The 21350-nt window shown below is 46.1% G+C and overlaps 1 protein-coding gene across 1 annotated transcript in view; it reads right to left on the bottom strand.

Moving 5' to 3' along the window:
• The window catches only part of LOC119383978 (protein ced-11), a 93635-nt gene that overhangs the window by 51414 nt on the left and 20871 nt on the right, over nt 1–21350 (bottom strand). The window contains exons 6-9 of the mRNA XM_037652262.2: nt 7658–7832; nt 4763–4831; nt 3889–3997; nt 1180–1369 (exon numbers count right to left, since the gene is read on the bottom strand). Of these exons, the coding sequence (XP_037508190.1) occupies nt 1180–1369; nt 3889–3997; nt 4763–4831; nt 7658–7832 (543 nt within the window). The remainder of the gene's footprint in view (nt 1–1179; nt 1370–3888; nt 3998–4762; nt 4832–7657; nt 7833–21350) is intronic.

Below are 21350 nucleotides of genomic sequence, written 5' to 3'. Positions count from 1 at the left end.
CCCGGGCCCGCTGACTTTGTCGAAGGCCCGCCCGAGCCCGACGGCAAAGGGCTGCGAGCCCGCCCGGCATGGCCCGACGTACGAAAACACAATCCCAGGCCCGGCCCTGCCCGGCCTGGCTTTTTGAAGGTTCGCTGCGAAAAGAAAACATCGTTTTCCGGTAATTTGGCATTTTGTTGAGCATATCAAATATCATCAAACGACACACGACGAACAGTCTCTATTACACAGATTACAAATTATCGTGCAATCACAGCAAGCAGTCCAACGATTCCGGCTTCAACGAAGTGCGGCCCTTTTGTATTATGTAGCCCGCCGAACTGAAGTTACGTTCGCTGCTTGCACTCGTCGCCGGAATTGCTAATATTTTTTTGCCAGCCTGGCAAGCTTGAGAATTTTATTTGCATTGCATACCTGCGACAGCGCGGCACTTTTGCTATACAAGTAGACGGCCTCATGCCAGCAACATTGGAACTCGCTCGCCAAAGCCGTCACGTGTATGGGGTATGCCTACACAAGCGTCAGCTTGCACAAAGACGATCTACGTCGGGTCGCGCGTCGCTGTCGCGTGCATTTTCACTCATATGGGATTTGGCCTTAAATGTAACACGAACAGTCGCGTGGCGCCGTCACTAGCTCAGGTGGTGTCACTTCTCTGTTTGTCGGAGTGCAACAGAGGCAGTGCTTTACCTGCTCCCCTTTTGTTTAAAGCAGCGAATGGAAAGGAAAAGTGGTAAAGGGCGGTCGCTGAAAAGGCGCTGTATGCGTGCTGGAACACAATTCCCGCTCATTCTCTATATTTCGGGCTTGAGTCGGGCTTTGCGCCGGGCCCGAGCCCGGCCCGATAAAACTCCAAGTAGCCCGAGCCCGGCCCGGGCCCGAGGTGAAAATACATCGGCCCGCCCGAGCCCGGCCCGCGGGCCGGGTCGGGCTCGGGCTTTCGGGCTACCCGGAGCCCGTGCACACCTCTAGTCCCAACTATTCCAACACATTATAATAACAATGTCGGTGCATTCAATAATACTGTCGCTCGTAAACGCCAACACATTCGGCGCTATTCTCACAAAATCTCGTGAAAGTGAAAGTGTTGTTGAAAGCAATTGCCCGAGAATACCACCCCAGGAGAGAGTTTTCTGACAAACTGTGCAAAGCTTTGCATGACTGAATTGGCACACTCACCAGCTGATGCGTTGTACGGCAGAAGCGGCAGGTGAGCAGACGCCAGAGAAACTGCAGAAGAGCAATGATGTAGCTGAACAAGTTCAACGGGGGTGGCAGGCACAGCCGGTTCATGAAGTCCACGACCAGCTTGTACCGCTGGAACTTCCAGATGTCGTCGGATGCCGACTCGATCTTCTGCGCCGTGTGGCTGTGCACGTTGTGCGGCAAGCAAAGCTGAGTACTCCCTTCACTTATTCAGTATGTTCCTTTGTATTTAGGTTCGCAAACAGGAGCGAAGTTTCACAATTCCAGTTACCACCTCAATAACAGTAAACAGTTGCAATTTGCTAGCTGATCATATGAGACACATAATCACACACACACATGCAGACACAAAGTTAGGCCTATGCAAATATCTGAGTGCTTCAAACATTTGAATGATTATTGCAGTATTCGAACTCGTTTTGACACGAATTTATCATTTCCGAAATATCGAAGTATCCAAACGAAAGAATGGTGCATTTTAATGTGAGTGACCTAGCTGAAAAGGTGGTTTCACTGCAGTGAGCAACTGCCATGCTATGAAACAACCTATTCAGGTGAAATATGCACTGCTGTGAAGCCATACTTTATGGTCAAATGTGAATATATTAGTACTGCACCCAGGTTACATTTTTCTTCTTTTTAAGCTTCAGAACATGGTATACAGGCTTATATAGGCTAAGTATGGCAAATTTTAGAATGTAACGTATTTTACCGCTTATAACATGCACCTCAGTACTATTCAAATCCTGCTGCTATTCTGATTCACTTAGATATGAATCTATACTAATTACCATTTGATTAGACTTTGCTTGGAACCAATAAAGTGATATTTGCACAAGCCTACATGGAGCGATGCAGACCCCTACTGCAGTCACCAGGAAACCTTTCTCCACATTGCATTATGTGCAGTTGAACGACACTGTTTGAAGAGGCCACAATGTTAGCATGCAAAAACAACAGAGGCGCCCAAAAGATAACTGGTGTTTCCAGCACATTGTCAAATCATTTGGCACATCCACTCAGCTTTCCTTCCATATAGAATTGAATGACCAGGAAATTAGTACGTTGGTTGTGCCAATGTACTAATTTCAGACGAATAATGCTCACAAGCCGCCACATTACAAAAAGTAGTGAAATAAGAGCAGCAGGTGTAGCTGCCTGTATACAACGGTCAGGGGCACATTGGCAAGTGATGCTTGTGATTGGGCGTTTAAGCTTACACAGTTACAAATTTGACAACTTTTCAAAATTATTCACATGACTGTTGTGTCGCCAGTGTGCTCAGTTGCATTTTGCGTTTATCAATGGGCAATTTCAGGTTTGTTTTTTTTTGCATGGAAAATCTACTAGAAGGTTCCTGAAAATCCAATATACTAATTTCATATCACACATCAAAGAATGGAATCTGTGGTGTGGTACCACAGCCACAGGTTACAATGCATCTTTGTCAGCTAGAATACAACATAACAACCAGTCATTGATCAATGTTCGACACCTTCTCAACCCATGCTACCTTTTATGAAAGACAGTATTACATTCACAGAATATGTCTTGAAACAAGAAAAGCATCATGCACCCATTAAAATGAATTGTGCTGATAAAGTTTTTTGCTTGCTACAGGCTCTTGCCCACGTTATGCCATTACACTTTGAGTTTTCTGATGTGGTCAACAGCTTGTGGGCACACATGTATATTGCCACTTTGTTCAACAAACTGATGTTATGAAATATGCTATCCAACTGTGAGATAACCATTCTACCCGCATCACTGACACAAAGTGAACAGTGCCCAATGAACCAGCAGCTTTATCTCTATAGCACCTATAGGAATGCTCCTGCAGCTATGTGTCAGCGATTCAAAGCTTCATTAGCACACTTAATTGCAATATATAGAGCTCTACATATCAACTGACAATCGGCATGTAATGTTGCACATAGTGATGGACAATTGAAACACAAACAAGTTATAGATAACCAAAGCAAGTTCTTTAACTTTTGTTTCCTCGAGTATGCATAATATCTGCAAGGTTTCTGCCTGCACACTTAATTAGAAGCCTAAACCACTTCTCAGAAGTGCATAATTAGCAATCTGAGATGGTGCTGTCGAGTTATAACTCGCAAAACTTACCTTGTAATTTCCTGTGCGTTTTGTTTGTCTATGTATGTCGCTTGTGAGGCTGTCCTGACAATGGTACTAAACTCTGAATGCAACCAATAATTGATTGCAGAAGTGTCACCTGAAGACTATGGTTTCCATTTCCATCCATGGTGAATTGTATTCCTTATAATCGTGCTTACAAATGTGAGACAAACACAAATTTAATGTGCCCCTATAATTATCAGAAAGAAAATGAGGTAAAAACTTTCACTAGCCGTATGATTCGTTCGGCTACACATCCATACGGTACATGCAACAGTTACGACTATTCAATAAATTGACCAATTCCTTTCATTTCTGGCCGCCGTTGTGAATGTTTTGAAAGGGTGCCCACTACAGCATAACAGAAAGAACGGTGCGTCACCAGTCTTCTGGGTCAAGTCCACCACAACAGTGAAATTCAAACCACACAACAGCTATGAGAGATCCTGGCTTCAATCACAGCGCTGCTTGCACAAAAAGGTGTGTGAAAAATACTGAAGTGCACATTCATTACTCATGGGGTGCCCCGTGAAACAATCTCACCTGAAGAGAGCATAGAGAAGAGTCAGCAAGACCAGCTTGAGAAGGACAAGGAACTGTATGACGAAGAAGTACGGCCACACCCCCGGGTTGGTGCAGGTGTAGTCAGTGTCTGCAACGAGTTTGTACTGCTGTCGTACAATGCTCAAGCAGCAATGTAAAGTAGTCCTCCCAAGTGATGTTTCTTCTTTGCCATAGCATTCACCACACAAGTGCACAATTTCTTTTTTGTGCAATGAATAATGCATCACGGAAAAGCTAAACTCTGAGAGCAGTGCCTTGAATGAATTACCTTAAATGGGTCACTGGTAAATTTTGATGAAATTAGCACCAATATTCATGTTACTACATAAACATTACCCCCTCTCTGTATCGGGATATCATCCATCTCCCCAAATGAAGTTCTTAGGGTTGACTTCCTGCTTTATTATGAGCTGATAACTATGCAAGTATCTTTTCTTTCTTGAGCTCCTATGAATGCACATTTGTCTGGCTCCCACTCCAGAAAAAGAAAAAGCACTTCCACTCTCGTGCCCTTCCTTACTACTTTACAACAACCTGGCCAAACCACCTCTCTGCTTTGGGTAATGCAACCACTCCCCTACTACTCATGGTTAATTCGATCTATACTACACCCCCTGCCCTCAGGTGCAACTGATGTAATGGTGCAAAGGTACAGATTCTGCACTTGGAAATCTACATTGCCTACTTAATTAAAGCCAATTATTGAGTATTGAAAGCTTGAAACCTCCTTTACACTTGCTTTAAAGCTAGTATTTTTATTGCACACATATGCCTAAACATTGCTGCTTTCATTCTTCAGCAACAGCTGGCTAAAATTAATCAGGAAATTATCAGCATGGCTGTGTTTACTCACATTCACTAATCCGGCATTCTTCCATGGAATGGTTGAGTGGTGCTTTCAGAGTGAAGCAGCGTGGATCCCCTGGAAACGCAGTAACAAAATCCACGTTCACTCCTCTCAAAATAAAGGGACACAAGTTTAAAAGGGTTGCGAAACGTTCAAGTTGGAAGCTTAAAGGGCCCCTCACCAGGTTTGACAATCTTGAGCTAACGAGCGCAATGCATACACTGGGCGTTCACGATCACGTCTGCCAAAATTTGCAACGCTACGCGCCGCAGAAATGGGTCAAATTTCAAGGTGAACACTGCTTGCCCTTCCTCTCGCGGGCGCGCGCTTTAGAGAATGAGGGGATGACGTACATGAGAAGATGGCCCTACGTAGATGGTAGTGCTGTGACGTCGCTCCTCTACGTAGACGACTGTGCTCTGACGTCGCCAACAATAGCACATGACACCGCGATAATTATTTGACACGACATGTGTAGTTTGTGTAATTTGTTGCTTTAATAGATGCATAAAACTTGAGAGAAATAATGAGACACACAAAGGGAATGTGTGCGTCTTTTTCATTTTTTTTTCGTGAATAGCAGCGAGATGCGGGGCTAATGTGCCTCCCTTTCCCATGCGTTCGTGTCCCCGCGGTCAGCGCATCGAGCAGACGCCAGCCCTGGAAACGAAAGTAATGTTCTGGCGCGTTCGAGCACTCATTATGCTCATTTATTCTACTGCGTCCAAGGAAACGTTAATGCGGCACTGGCTCATGATACCGCCAATCTCGTGCCCGTAAAATGTCTCAACTTTCATGCCCGTCCCGCAGAAACAGGCAGTACACCACAGAGAGCGCCGATAAAACGCCCACGGCCGCTACATAAAAAAAAAAGGTAGCGACCGTGCAACGCCGCTCGCGTGCTCGGGCTGGCTCAGGCACGTCATGCGCACGTGACCATGCACGCGCATGACGTGTTCATGCGTATGTGTCAAGTGAAGAGGGCAGGGAAGGGATTTGGCTTGCGAAGGCTACACGGGGCGAGTGGCAAGGGTTTGAAACTCGCCTCCTCGCATCATGATTTCGCGCCGCTACAAATTATTGTTTTTCTCAGCTCGTAATGAACCGATTCGAAAAATTCTTGCGGCATACTGCTCTTCATTCGGCACACAACAACTTCCAGCGTCTAACTAAAATTTGCTATGTGGCCTGGTGAGGGGCCCTTTAACATGGCAGGAAATTGAGACTCTTGGTGAGATCACTGTGTAATCGTTCCTCGCATTGTAACAGTTTAAATGCGGACCAAAAATTAGTGAATGTGCAGAGCAGGCATAAGAATGAAGAAATGTGTCTTATGGTTGTGCACTGGCACATTGGGTGCACATTATGTTCGATTAAGTACGTTATGAGCAGATGCTGTGCTTCTCACTTTCATGCTGCGCTCTTTCTAGTCTGCGCATGGTGATTAAGCTACCTCGTTTATAAGAGTGTAAGGGCGTGGTGACAGCCGTTAACCTTTCCACAGGTCGAAGTTCACGAGGAGAACTGGGTTTACGCACATCATTTAGAAGTGCCGTGATTTCATTTTAAGTGAATGAAACCGTTATACAGTAGAACCCCGCTGTTACGTTCCTCACTGCTGCGTTTTCCCGGCTGTTACGTCGTTTTCCGCCGGTCCCGGCATAGCTCCCATAGGATACAATGTATTGGGAACCCCGCTGTTACGTCGTAACTGTCGGACCGTTCCCGTATGATACGTCGCGAAGTGCACTCGGAGCCGACCGAGTGACTACCAAAGAGAGCGGCCATGGTGCATTTTCACGCAGCTTGGCTTCGTTTGACCGTAATATTAGCCGCATGAGAGGCGCAAGCAACAGAATCTTTCAATTGGTGCAAACAAAAGCATGGCCTTCGAGATTCAAATTGCAAAGATGGCGTCTATGACGTAACTACTCGCGAAAGCAAGGCCTTCGAGATTGGCATTTACTATTGACAAAAGCATAGCCATTGAGATTTCTATCGCACAAACATGGCGTGTATGACGTAATTGCTTGCGAAAGCAAGGCCTTCGAGGTTGGCATTCACTTCTGCCATCGCATTGGCGTAGACTCATCATCATCGTTATTTGTCGCAGAACGAGAGGAGTTGGAGCTCGCATGGTCGTGCGTGCGGTTCGCGGTCGGACTCGCCGCGCCGGTCGTGATTGCGTGTGCTTAGTTCTCTCATGCCTACAGCTGTTGGTGTTAAAGAAATCACATACGTTGATTACATTTCTGTGGATGATGCCGTCCTAAGCTCCGCGTTTCTATCCATCGACTAGATCGCGACTGAGCGCGCCAATTTTCGTGCTGCTCGTAAGAATTGAAATAAAATTCTGTACCACTAAATATTTTGCCGGTTTTCCTGTTTTTCGGCTCTTACGTTTCCCGTCTCTTACGTTTATTTCCTACGGTCCCTTCAAAAACGTATCAGCGGGGTTCTACTGTACTTATTTTTTGGAAGTTCAAATAATTCAAACAGTAAAATGCCGGCGTGAATCGAATCGAATAGCCAACACTTTCAAAAAAATATTCGAATATTCGCACACCCCTACAAAAAACATATAATGACGCCTGTGCTTTCCTTGGCTGAAATGAATTGTCGGTTGGTTTCGTTAGTTGTTTCTATCAAAATAGCAGGGAACAGTGAAATTCTGAAAGGCATCGTCAAATATTTATAGTTTTTGTTACTGCTGGAGAATAATCCTGCGAGTTGCTAGTTACCCTGAAACTCAGGAGTACGTGCAGATCCAATTTATAACACTCTTGTTCTTGCCCAGGAAACGTGCACCATTGTTAGGCTATGCAAGGATCTGGATACTGCTGCAGAGCATGCGTTCACTGTACGTCAGTACCGTTGGCCGTGGACGAACCGTCAGCTCACCTTCGAGGTCAGCGATGGGCGTGAGGAAGAGGGAGAACCATGCACGATGAAATGTTCTCCTGAGGAGCTCCAGGTTGAACGGGTAGTCCGGGTAGAGCAGCGCATGTGCCACAATGCCGCCGCTGATGATCACCAGAAGTGCCATGCGCATGAAGTTCACAAAGTCCTCGGCCACCTGCACAAAAGCCGGCCACAATGCGAGTCGCAGCTACGTAACAAATAAGTGTTCCCAAAATGTGCACGACTGGAAAATTCGTCTATTCAATGCTTCTACAAGAATCTATGGCCGTATGAGTATGAAGTGCTATTTGGATGGAATGTTCGATTGATTTTAATATCCCGCAGCAGGTCAAAGTATGTTAAAGTGGAAGGCTGCACAGAGAGCATCATGGACACATGGCATGCTATGTGTGTCCTATCCTCCCTTTTCTTTGTGCACATCTGTTAAATTTACATGCATGCTTGTACTATCAGTGTATAGACGACAGCATGTACAGTTAAGGGGATATGTGGGCCTTTGAAAAACATTTTTCAAAATTTGAGTTAGAATGATGAAAATTTCAAGGTTTATGTAGTTTTGTATGCTGATCTTAAATACACAACTTGTTTTAATGCATGTTATACCATTCTTTCTTAACAGAGACATTTTGGTAAAAATCTTTTGTCATCTTTCCAAAAAAATGTACTGCATAGTTTTTGCTAAACTCCATGTCATTATAACCTACTGTAACCAAGGAGTGCCAAACAACAAGTTTCGTCATTCTAGCTTGTCTAGAACAAAAGTTGTAGGCATTTGAAGTTCATGTTTGCAGTACCAGCTCAATTACTTTGATCAAAAGTGACATTTGTTTTAATAAATAACATTATCTTGCATTACTTGGTAGTAGTACGGCACTTACCAAACACTTAGGTTCTAAACAAAAGAAGAATGATTAAAATTGGACTTGTGGAAGCTGAGAAAACGTGATCAGAAGTTTGCACACTGGCTGAAAAAATGAAACTGAGAAAATCAGAAAAGACTGAAAGCATTGTTTTTAAGGGGGAAGAGGCACTTTGACATGAAGCATCTTTTTATTTAAGTTAGGATGATGAAAACTTCGGTGATCATGTATTTACATGTGTAAATATCAAATATGAACTGAGTTTTTATGTAGCCCTTATGACAATTTTTTAAATTAATCATTCATTAAAATTTCGTTTAATCACCTTTTTGATATATTGGCTACTCGGATCCTGCTGAATTAAATGTCATTGCATTCTACAGTTATCAGAGTTCAAAAAGCAAATTTTATGGTTCTAGCTTTCCTACAACAAAAGTTATGAAGCTTCAAAGTTTGCCATTCGATTACCGAGAAAATATATTTTTGTTATTTTCTCTCTTTTAAAAATTTACGCTTTTCTATAGTAACATATGACACTTTGTTGCACTCACAAAACATCCAGCTTTTCAGTAATACAATAATCAAAATCGAGTGTACCAAAGCTGAGAAACGCTCGTTAAAAGAATGAAAGGTGGCCAAAAAATTGAAACTGAGAAAAAAGCAAAAAACGAAACTCCGTATCTTCAAGGAGTGCTACACAAGCAAAAATTGTTTACTTTGCAAATAAATGCCTTAGAAGACACCAGGAGAGTAGTTTATCGCAGTTTCCAATCGAAACGGCCCCATTGCATGTCCTTTCAAGCAGTTTGTTGATTGCGGAGAAGTCGACGATGCCGTAGTTAGCCGCCGACGGGTCAGAGCCCTCGCACGCTGTTGCGAGCGTCCGCAGCTTGCGCTCGCTAGCGGAAGTTGCCGATAAGCCGGAGATCTTATCTTCAGTCTTTTTCTGCTGTTGCGCACGATCGGCGCTAGTCAAGAACGTCGTGTCGATCCTTCTACCACGCTGCCTATCACTGACGTCGTCGAGGCGGCCGCCGACACAGGTGAAGTCGGCATTTCGACCGATGAATCGCGTTCCCCCGCCACGCCGTCCTCCGCTGGATGCGCGTCTGATGCACTCGAGCCGTGATCTCGCTTTTTTTTTTTTCGAATTTATGAGCGCTGCGCAACTTTCGATGTGGCTTCGCCACGATCAAAGTTCCAAAACGCGGCCGAGAGCGTAGGCCTAATTCACTCCCGGCGGCTGCGGCGCACTTCGTCTAGCTCGCTTGGCGCCGTGCCAGTAAGCCGCCGCAACGTGCAGTCTTTGTTGAGGATGATAAAAACGCCTGCTCCAGTTTCTTGCCAGCTTGCGCGGGTTGGAACTTTACGGACGAAAATCGACGAGAACACAGTTATACTACGGCGACATCACTTGCCGCTTTGCGTGCACTGTAGCAGACAGCGCGGGAGGCCCGACGAATCGGAAGGCGTTATTTAGTCACGTGGGCTCACTGTGCCAATAGGCTCACGCGGAGGGACCTTTTTTTGGCGCGGATTTTCTACATGAATTCTGAGTGGACGGAAACAAGGGCGGCGGGATATTCAAGAAAAAGCGCGGCTCTTTCGAATGCGACCAAGATGGCTGCCGTAGGGAACGTAGAACGGCAACAGCGCAGCGCTGAATAAGCCCGTTTTTTACGCGTTCATCGCTAAAAATTTAGCTCGCTGATGGCACATAAAATGCTGTCACGGCTAAAATACTGATCTAAGACGAATGAAAATTGGCGAGGTTATGCATCAGTAGCGGCAGAATCCAAATAAAACATTTTCAAAAATTCGATTTTTTTTTCTGATTTTCGGTCTCAAAGACCCGCTTCCCCCCTTAAGGCTCATTCGCACTTGGAACTAGCACCGGTTGCACGACCACTTGCCAATGGCGACCAAGGAGTGGCTCAAGGCACCCAATGTTCACAACAGCTAGCGCAACCTACTCGTCGCCACATGCAATTTACATCTGCTCGCCCTACTATTGCCTCGTGTAACAAGCTGATGTCCTGCTCCTGCACATCCTACTGGTTTGGAGGTTTGCAACCACAGTTGTGGGACTGAAAAATCAAGCAGCGAACAACAGAGCCAAAGTAGTGACTTTTCGACCAAAACAGCCATTGGCAACCTTTTGCAATCGATCACCTTATGGCTAACCTGGTCACACGACCGGTGATATTCACAGGGGTCAATGAGCCTTTACAGTAGCAGGAGCCTGCAGTTCTCTTAATTGTGTTGTTATAACATCTTCAATGCATCTCATAAGTGCAGCTTGTTCGCACTATCAATGGTAATGTTTTTTATAGAGCTGTGCGAATAGCAAAATTTTGGGTGCGAAGCGAATTCGAATAATAAAGATTGAGTGTGAATCGAATTGAATAATTTTCAAATAATTTTCGAATATTTCTCAAACATTTTTCGAATAATTCGAAGTGAAATTACAGAAAAAGTTGCAGAGAATCCCTAAGTATGTTCTTGTGAGATAGCAACATGAAAGTGTTTCTTTTCGCTAGGTTGATGAAGCGCTGGTGGGGTGGTGTTTCATAGTTGTCTTATCAAGAATGAGGCAATGTAGAGGCCGAATTGTATTTATGTACATGATTTGGTGCAACCAAAGTGTTGCCAACAACACTTTCACGTGATAGGCAGAGATGCCATTTCCTCAGCCTCTCCTCCTCTTTCAACTGCTGTGGAAGGCCAACTGATGTGGCGGACAAGGGTGTGCTCCCTTCAAGTCATGAGTTCCAAATCTGCCTCGTAGACGTCGATACATAAGAACGTCTGAAATTTTGGATACTAAAAAGCTTCGGCGTTCGATTTTTCGGACTTCCTGCCCAAATTTCAGGTCAAAAACAGCATTAATTGAGCCCCCAACTCTGCCACATCTTTCATCTCCATATTGGAACCAGCGTTTTCTTACGTTAATACATTTGCGACCGTAGCGGAGCTTGAAAGGCAGCTTTGCCGCAATATGGGGGTGTGATGAGGTGAAGCATATTGAAAATCTAGGGCCCACTTCCAATCGGACGTTGAATGTCTCTTGCCTAAGCCCGACCGTAACGGAGCCTGAAAGGCAGCTTTGCCGGAATACGGGGGTGTGATGAGATGAAGCATATTGAAACTCTAGGGACCACTTACAATCGGACTTTCTCTCTTGGCCAAGTTCGACAGTAACGGAGCTTGAAAGACAGCTTTGCCGCAATATGAGAGTGTAATGAGGTGAAGCATATTAAAAATCTGAAGGGGTCACTTTCAATCGGACGTTGACTGCATTTGTCTTTGGGAAGTTCGAATAGTTCGAATAGTAAAATTTCAGTGCGAATCGAATTGAATAGCAAACACTATTTGAAAAATATTCGAAATTTCGAATATTCGCACACCCCTAGTTTTTTATCTCTACACGCCAAATTCATATCTCCCTAGCTCCCTTGACCTGCTGGTAAGAACAATTTAAAGAGTGCAGTTCGACATTTTGACCACAGCGTGACATTTGCAGATGATGAAGCTCAGTTAAAGAGATACAAAGTGATACAATTGATCAATATAGGCTGATAAGTTAGTCTTTTAGAATGCTATTGTTATTAATTTCACCATCATAGGTTTATTAATAGAAAAGAAAATGAAGGTCAAAGTTCCATTTTAATATTTCACGCCGAAATATCATGTCAGCATGATGTCATGGCTTTTGAAGTGTTGTTTTGTCTTTGGCCGCGTCTCCTGCGCGCGGGTGGCAGGAGACGGTAGGTGGGGTAAAGCGTTCGGTTCACCCATATAGCCGCTTAAAACCGGCTTGACTTGGCTTGAAGTGTGTAAGTAGGTGGCGGCAGAGTAGCGTTCAGGCCGCCGTTTATTTCTGCGTGGTGTGGTGGGTGTTGGCAGAGACGGCACTACTGGTGTTGGTTTTGAACGTGAACTGTGTGCACGAGAACCGCCTCTGGCCGTGGTGTAACCGTGGGGACGTAGTCGCGTTGTGTAGAGTGTTGTAGAAAGTGATTTGTGTGCAAGTCGTTGCCGCTTTTGTTTCTGCGATGTCCCCGTGTTCAGTGGACCGCCGCCAAATCTATAAGCAACGATAACAAGCGTGAGATAAAGGCCATGTGTATGCGATTTGTGAATGTCTGTAATAGTAGTGGTTCTTGATGGAAAGGAAGAACGGAGTGTCTAGCGCGTTACGTCTAGACGTAACTATAGGAGCCGTTGCAGTTACGTCTGGACGTAAGAATAACAAATCTTAAAGTTACGTCCAGCGTGAGATGAGACGCACCGAACCGATCGGCTCTAGTGGCGCAGCGGGCTAGTACGTGTCGTGCTCGGATCTGCGAGGACGTTGGTTCGAACCTCGCTGTTGTCCTTCTCTCTCTTTTTTTATTAAGTGCTCCACGGGCGCCGTAATATTTTTTGTTTAAGGAAATCGCCTTGGTGGCAGCGGTGGACGCCCCAGCCCACGTCGCGCTCCGTACTCTTGCTGTAGTGACACCAGCCACTCGAGCAAAATAGTGGAGCGACGACGGCGCACCACGAAGCGACAGCGTCCCAGTGACACGAGCCAACCACTGAGACTGGCAAGATAATTATTAAACTTAAGTGCGCATTGTGAATCACACGGTGGACGTAACTTTAGCAGCTGATTATGGCTCCCTGCATCGTCTGCTAGCCACACCGTGTTCGCTAGTGTGCGAACGTCCTGCGCGCGTCCTCAGAGGGCAGCCTATTCCGTTGTGTTAGCACAGCATCAAATGCTTGTACGTATGTCTGCACGATATAAACAAGCATTTCAATTTCCAAGGCTTGTATGCAGACTAATAAGTGAGCAAGACACGCAAATTGGGCGAGTTGGTGAGGTTCCATGGTAAAAATATAAAGCAGCGCTTTTTTAAACACAAGACGAAGGAATGGAGGGACACATACGTCTCTTCTTTCCTTCGTCTTGTGTTTAAAAAAGCGCTGTTTTATATTTTTAATAAGTGAGTGCATGCACGTGTCGGTATGGAGGTGTGAATGCAGAATTTTTGAGACACAATTATTATTTTATTTTATTTATTTAATACCCATAGCGCCCATACAGGCATTACGTAGAGTGGAGGGGGGGGGGGGTACAGAAGAAGAACAAGCATGAAAGTTGCAGGTGAAAATTAAAATGTAGATTATTCTACGCCGACACAAACGTACACAGCTGCGTCGAACACAGCTACATCAAAAATGTCGTATGCATTGGGAAAGCAATCTAAAATAAACAGAAAGCACAGTGATAATAGTTAATGGCAATGCGAACAGTAATTACAACAAAGCGCGACAGTGGTAAATATATAGTACAGCACAAGATGCAAAGGAAGCACTAAAAGAAAACAACACGTACAGTTTACAAATGGGATACAGTATAGATCATGGTGATTACCAGGCGTACGCATGATTTCTTTTAAGGCTCAGTGGTCAAAAGATTCAATCATTTTTATTGCAGAAAAGAATGCGTCATTAGACGAAATTCCTACAATTGTGGAAGGAAGTCGATTCCACTGACTGATAGTTCTGGGAAAAAAAGAGTTGCTGAAGGACGATGTATTGCATTTATATTCTCTTATCTTAATTGTGTTCGTGATCTTTGCGTGCTGATGTGTAGTGAGGCCGGTTAATGTATACGTCACGGGGAATTCGAGTATGAAAATGATATATGCTGTGTAATAGCTTCAGTTGAAATGACGCTCTTCGCATGCTGCAGAGACTTCCATTTTAATATCGCCTTAGATTCCGTTGAACTAAACTGTCTGTCATACATGGGTATATTAAGCACATATATCTTGCCGCCATGGACTGAACTTTTTCTAATCTTTCTTTGTTTGATGCTGTTGAAGGGTCCCACACGCAGCACGCGTATTCCAGCACTGATCTTACGTATGTTTTATATAATAACTCCCGGGTTTGCTGTGGAAATGCACGTGTATTTCGTCGCAAAAATCCCAAACTTCGACAAGCTTTACCTACGGTATAATCCACATGCCGACGCCATGATAAAGAGGGGCAAAAGTAAACGCCTAGGTATTTGTATTCGCACACCATTTTTACCGGTGAGCAGTTTATTGTGTATTCGAATTCACCTGGACTTTTTTTTTTTCTGGTGAACCTCATGCACACCGTTTTCTTAAGCTTCAGTTTCATTTCCCATCGCTCACACCATGCGTGTATCGCACATAAGTCGTTTTGGACCACAGATCAGTCAGTTTCAGAGGTAATTTTGCGGTATAATATGCAGTCATCTGCAAATAGCCTAATATGATATTGTACGTTTTCGTTAATCTCATTGATATAAAGTAAGAAAAGAAGGGGTCCCAGTACTGATCCCTGAGGCACCCCTGACGTAACATCAGTTATTGCAGACTGTTCGCCGTTTACAACTGCGCATTGTCGCCTCTCACGTAAATATTCAGCAACCCATGCAATAACTTGGGGATTAATGTCAAAGCTGGACAGTTTTTGCAGTAATAAGTAGTGCGAAACGGTGTCGAACGCCTTCTGAAAGTCGAGGAAAATACAATCAACCGAAGAGTTATCGTCCAGTGCTGCTGCTAAAACATGTGTGAACTCTACCAGTTGTGTGACGCACGATAGTTCATGTCTAAATCCGTGCTGGTTTGAGTTCAATAAAGAATTACTATCTATATGCTTAACAATGGCGGTATATAAAAGTGTTCAAGAATTTTGCAGCACAAAGAAGTGAGTGAAATGGGGCGGTAGTTATTGATAACGTTGCGCGGGCCAGATTGAGCAACCGATGCCATTTTCCAGTCAGTCGGGAGAGAACTGTGTTTTAAGGACTTTTCGTAAATGACTGTTCGCAATCTCGTGAAGTGTTGGCGATTTAGAAATCCTTGTGATACCAAGCATGAACTATAGTCTGCAAAGGCCGGTTAGCAGTAAAAAAGACCTCAAGTCACGCACTTCTAGAGAGGTACACGGAATCATGCAAACAGAAAAGCAGAGTGCACAGAGTTCCACTTCAACTATAATTACACAGAAATACAGGCTTTTTTTTTTTTTTGTAGCCGCTACAACAAGAAGTATATTGGTTCAGTCGCACAACACCATTTATATTGTAGTATGGGCAGAACACAACCTAAGCACGTACAAATAAAGCAAGAAAAAAAAACATCGAGCACAGTGGAAAACACGACTGTCGCCGAAGGCCAGTACCCCATTGATTGGCGGATTGCACTTCTCACACACGTAATAGGAACGTTAGGACGGCTTCGTGCATTAATGTGGCAATGGAGGGCGTATATACCACCATTGGGCTGTAGTCAACGCGCTTTCTTGGATATGTGCAACACTTAATTGGATATGTGCCGCCGACCGCCCATCCATACTACACTGCTAACGCCGCGACGGTGAGCCCAATCTCGCAACAATGTGTTGTGAGTAGGCCAAGTAGGCTGCACCAACATAACTGGACGGAAGGAGGCTTTCTAAAGACGACATTTATGTGTACACACGCGGGGCAGCTGTACCGATTGTTATTGTATGGACGTAACCCTAGTGGACGTGTGATACATCAACACGGGCACGCAAACCGTACTTACATCAAGTTCGATGGAGACCTGCAGTTATTTCACTTTTATTTCACTAACCGTGATTGCCCCAAACTGAGGTTGACCGCTTCAACGAAGCTAAGGAAAAGGCAGCACCCGAGACGATGGCTGAAGGCAGCGTGGCTCCGGCGGAGGCCGAAATTAACGTCTTCCTAAAGTGCGTCAGCTGGTCTGTCTCGACAACAGAGCTGCTGATACGCGAAACAGTCCGGCAAAACAAGCCACGCACGTCTCAATACATAAGTGATGCTGGTAAATCGGTGATACGACAGTGATACTGAATGTATGGCCGCTTAATTCAGCGAGCGGCCGTGCTGAACGTTACAGTTACAGTGGATAGGTGCAAACGTCTAACCTTTCACACCGACCACAAGGTGACCACCCCTAACTTACGTCAAATATTCTCAGGGACAGTAGATTAAAAACAAAGGAGTTGTTTTAGTCTGCGCATAGGACGCGTAACCACGGAGGCAGAATTGCACCGTGGACCCCGTGGACAGTTACGTCTGGGCGTAACGATAGCGACGGCTACAGTTACGTCTGGACGTAACCCTAGACGCATCGTTAAATAAAAGTGATGGTTCAAGTACACTTCGCCCAAATGACTTTCCAACTGTAAGCGATCGATCCACGCAAAGCACGCACTTACCACACATACATGTCCGCCACAGTGCTGTGCGTCAGACAGACATTCACAAATCACGTAACTCATGGCCTTTATCTCATACTCGTACAGCTCGTTATCATATCTGATAGATTTGGCAATGGTCCACTGAACGTTTTGGCAATGGTCCACTGAACATCGCAGGAACGAAAGCGGCAACGACTTGCTACGACTTCAACAACATACACAACGCGATCACGTCCCTACGGTCAGAGGTGGTTCTCGTTAATGCGCACAGTTCACGCTCAATATCAACACCAGTACAGTAGTGCGTAGTGCCGTGCCTCCCCTGCCAGCACCCACCACGCAAGCCACACAAACGGGCCACGCAGAGCACGCACTTACCACACATACACGTACGCCACAGTACAAGCTGTGCGTCAAACAGACACATTTCACAAATCACGTAACACATGGCCTTTATCTCATGCTCGTACAGCTCGTTATCATTGCTTATAGATTTGGCAGTGGTCCATTGAACCGGAGGACATCGCAACAAAAGCGGCAACGATTTGCTACGACTTCTACAACACACACAGTTCTCGTTAATGCACACAGTTCGCGCTCAATATCAAAATCAGTACAGTAGTGTGCCTCCTCTGCCAACACACCACGCAAGCCACACAAACGGGCCTGAACGCTACTCTGCCGCCACCTACTTATACACTTCAAGCCGAGTCAAGCTGGTTTTAAGCGGCTATATGGGTGAACCGAACGCTTTGCCCACCTAATGTCTCCTTCCACCCGGTGGAAGGAGACACTGCCTTTGTCTTTCTGCCACATTGGCTCGACAAAATTTGCTGAAACTTGGTACGTTAACTCTCTGGCCCCCTCACAGGACAATGTAATGCACTTCATTTTTACTTATTGAGAACTATGTAGGCCCTAGCAAACGCTGTAAAGATCTATGATGTTACTGCGATGTGGTGAGGGGAGTCCAATGTAGTGTTGTTGCAGCCTTCCTTTTCTTTTTCCATGTTTTCTTGCTTACCAAATGTCTTTCTCACAGTAAGAGTTGTGCCTTTGGTATTGTGAAAGGGTAATTTACTTATAAGGGGGGGCGCGGCTTTCGTATCGCGCAAAATGGCAAAAAAATCGATTTTTTGAAAATCACATTTTCAGTTTCTGTAGCCCTTTTTCTATCTGATTCCAAAATATCTTCACCGAAAACCACCTAGAAGTGCTTTAAAAATTAGTTGCGCGGGCTGAGGTGTCGGAAATTATTGTGGAGATCGCAAAAAAAGTCACAGTTTCGCCGCAAGGGCGAAGCAATGAATGCGATAGCAAGGAACTAATGCTATACGAAGTGAGGCTCGCCAATGGATACTCTCAGTTTGACCAGCGCTTCTGTTGCAAAGGCGGCCGAAGCAGCGAAGGAAACTAGCGTGCTTCAAGTGTCGAGCTGTGACACTTGATAGTTCGCGCTCATCTTCTCTTTGTTTGTTTAGCGGCGTCCCTGAGCTCGAGTGACATTCGTACGCGCCGTAACATGAGCGCGGACATCACGGTGAAAGCGTGAAACATTCCTCTACCCCGCGCCACGAGAAAACCGCGCGAGCAGACAGCGGAAGGGCAAGCTTCTCCCATGCGCAAATATAAGAAGAAGCGAGCGAGCTCGCCGACGACTTTTAAATGCGCCCGTCGGGCTCCTAGCGCCACCTCGCTGGTAATGAAGAAACGCTTATTATCGCCTTCTGTCTCTGAGTCCGTCCAGCGCTAAATGGTGTGTATATAACGCTCGCCGTTAGCTACGTGGAGGATCTGCGTTTCGTGGCGTAGTGGATAGCGCCGCTCGCTGCGGAGCAAGAAGTCCCTGGTTCGATTCCGCGCTTCGGAAGCATTTTTCTGAGTTATTTTTCTTTGGGGCCTTTATATATATATACATACTTATACATATACGGTGCATGACGGCGGCGACGGCGACGGCGACGGCAAAATCCAGCCGAGACTGTCCATATAATTGCTATCGCAATAAAAACAGTGCTTTTCAAAAAATTCTTGCTCCGCAACGGTACAACCGGGCGCCGCCATTTTGAGCTCGCCGTAAAGAGCATGTCTTCGTTTTCAAATTCCCCGCCTCAGCTGGCTCCTCGCTTTAAAAACAAGCGCACAAAAAGCACATCTCTGAAGGTCGTTTCGAGGCCTCCGATTGGCCGCGTCCGCCATGTTGCTCCAGCACGCCTCGTCATTGGTCCGATGCTCGCTCCGAGAGGACAGCCGTCTGCTGCTTACGCGTCGCGATGTTACCTGATGTTACGACTGTCGAAAATCGCGCTACTTAGTGACGCCAGAGAACACCCATTGGTGACGCGTTCACTCGTTCTGTATGCACGGGTCGACGATAATTTAGAATATGATTACCCTGTAGTTTGACAGCTGCAAGCGGAAGCGCCGTCATCAGTGTACGAGAGACGGTAGCGTGCCGCGCTCGTCGCGAACATCGCAGATGCGCGTCTCGGGTAGTTCAGCTTGTCAGCACTTCGTCCTCCGTGACGAAGAACTTCGCGAGACTACTCTTTGTACTCGCGATCGAACATGACGTGCTTTGAAACATCGGGCACCGCGGCCACACACACCGCGACCGAGCTTACTGCTCGGAGTCGTGGCTAGGCCTAACTCCGTTTACGGCGCTGGTTTATGAGACGAATCCGAACTTTGCGGGCACGGACATCGCGCTAGCGGACAAGCCGCACTGTCCTTCGTCGCAAGCAACAAATCGCATCGTCCGCTGGCTACTCGAAAGTGCGGATGGGCACTTTACGCATCGGCAGCGGACTCCCGGTCAAGCTCGTCGCGCATTGACCGCACCGAGGCGTCGGCGCCGCAAAATGAGAGACCAAGTACGTTCGTCGCCGCGGCTGAGCACTGCGTATTGTCGCCGAATGCCGCCAGCCAGCATATCGTGCGCCGACTTCCCGGACCCCGCGGCCGAGTACATCGGCTTGAAAGAAAGCGCTGGTGACGCAATTTAGGCACGCTTGGATTCGTGCTTGGTATCGCCGCTAGCTCTGATGAATCTTCTAAAATAACGAATGCCTCGCAAATTACCGTTTCCGCGACCGAGTGGATGATGAAACGCATCGCAGGCGCGGTTTGCAAATGAGCGTGGCGTGTGTGAAGCAGGGAGTTGAATTTATATCTGACCAACTCGCGTTATTGAATAAACTGCTCAGATATTTGATCCCAGAAATGTTTGCAATAACTGTGCCAATTTTCATCAAAACCTACGAAGGAATAAGAAAATTGGCACTGAATGCCATGTCCCCCACCTTAATTTTATTTAGAAGGGCACTGGAAAGAATGATTTCCGGTACACATCCATTGTTTGTGATGGAGACAGTGATACTTTCCTCACTCTTTCTGAAGAAAGAACGTACAGATTTATTCCACTGGCTAAAGAAGACTGTATAAATCATGTCAAAGAGAGGATGGGTACAGCTCTCCAACACATGTGTCAAGAAGCAAGAAGGATCGACTAGGAGGATGGGGCAGCCTGACTCAAGACCTGATTAAAAGACTGACTAGTTGTTATGGCATGGCTATCCGTGACGACATTGGCCTGACGCAGGACTTGATCAAAAGGCTCACCAGCTATTATGGCCTAGCACTGCGAAGCAACACGGACATCAAAGACATGAAGAAAGCAGTGATGGCCACCTTTCATAATGTTTCATCGACAGATGCAGAACCTCATCACGAGCTCTGTCCTTCCGGTGCCCGCAGCTGGTGCAGGCACCGTGCAGCAGAGGCAGAGGGGAAGCCACAACCTCCACACACGTATAACCTGCCCAACAAAGTTGTTGAAGCATTGCGGCCAGTGTACCAACGCCTGTCTGACCCTTGATGTAAACAGGGTTCTGCCCAGAGGACCGGAGCCAGCCAGAGTCCCGGGAAGATGTCGAGGAGAGGAGCCCGGAGCTGTTAACAGTAACGTTTATTTACAGGTAGCGTGTTGCTACATGATGGGGTTAGCATCATGGAAGCTCTCGGAGCTCGTGAGAGCTTGAGAGAACTTGTGAGAGCTTGTCGGGAGCGCATCGGCGCTCGCATTTTATGTCCTGGCCTTCCCAGGGTTCCCTGTAGGAAAAAACAATGGAGGCGAGAACAGTCCAATGAAAATTTCCATCTTCACCTCCGCCCCCAAAAGGGGAAGGTGAAACGCCGCCTCCTTCCCAAACCACGAAAGGAGAAAGAGGCACGTCCAGTTCGTCCCATGGCGAGGGAAAAACACTGCCCACCGCGCACTACACGGCACAGCACGAAGACGTTGAGTCTTACGTGGAAGTCAATTTCGTAGTCTGTTGCAATGATGGGTATGCAGCGCCAGGCAGACCACGAATTGTGGAAACAGCGGCAACAAGGCGCCACGGGGAACGTGGGAAATGCATCCGCAGACGGTTCCCAGACGCTGGGCCCTTTGTCCGGGGCACCTTGACGACAAAGCAAGCCGCCTCGACGGCCAACAACTCTTCCTAATCTGTCAGTCGGTCAGGCGTGCCCAAAGGGTTTTACGAGGGGCGCAGACAACCTGAGAATAATAG

This window comes from Rhipicephalus sanguineus, chromosome 2, assembly GCF_013339695.2.
Source record: "Rhipicephalus sanguineus isolate Rsan-2018 chromosome 2, BIME_Rsan_1.4, whole genome shotgun sequence".
Classification (NCBI taxonomy): Eukaryota; Metazoa; Arthropoda; class Arachnida; order Ixodida; family Ixodidae; genus Rhipicephalus; species Rhipicephalus sanguineus.
The sequence above is the reverse complement of the archived record's forward strand: the minus strand, read 5'-3'. Positions and strand labels throughout refer to the sequence as shown.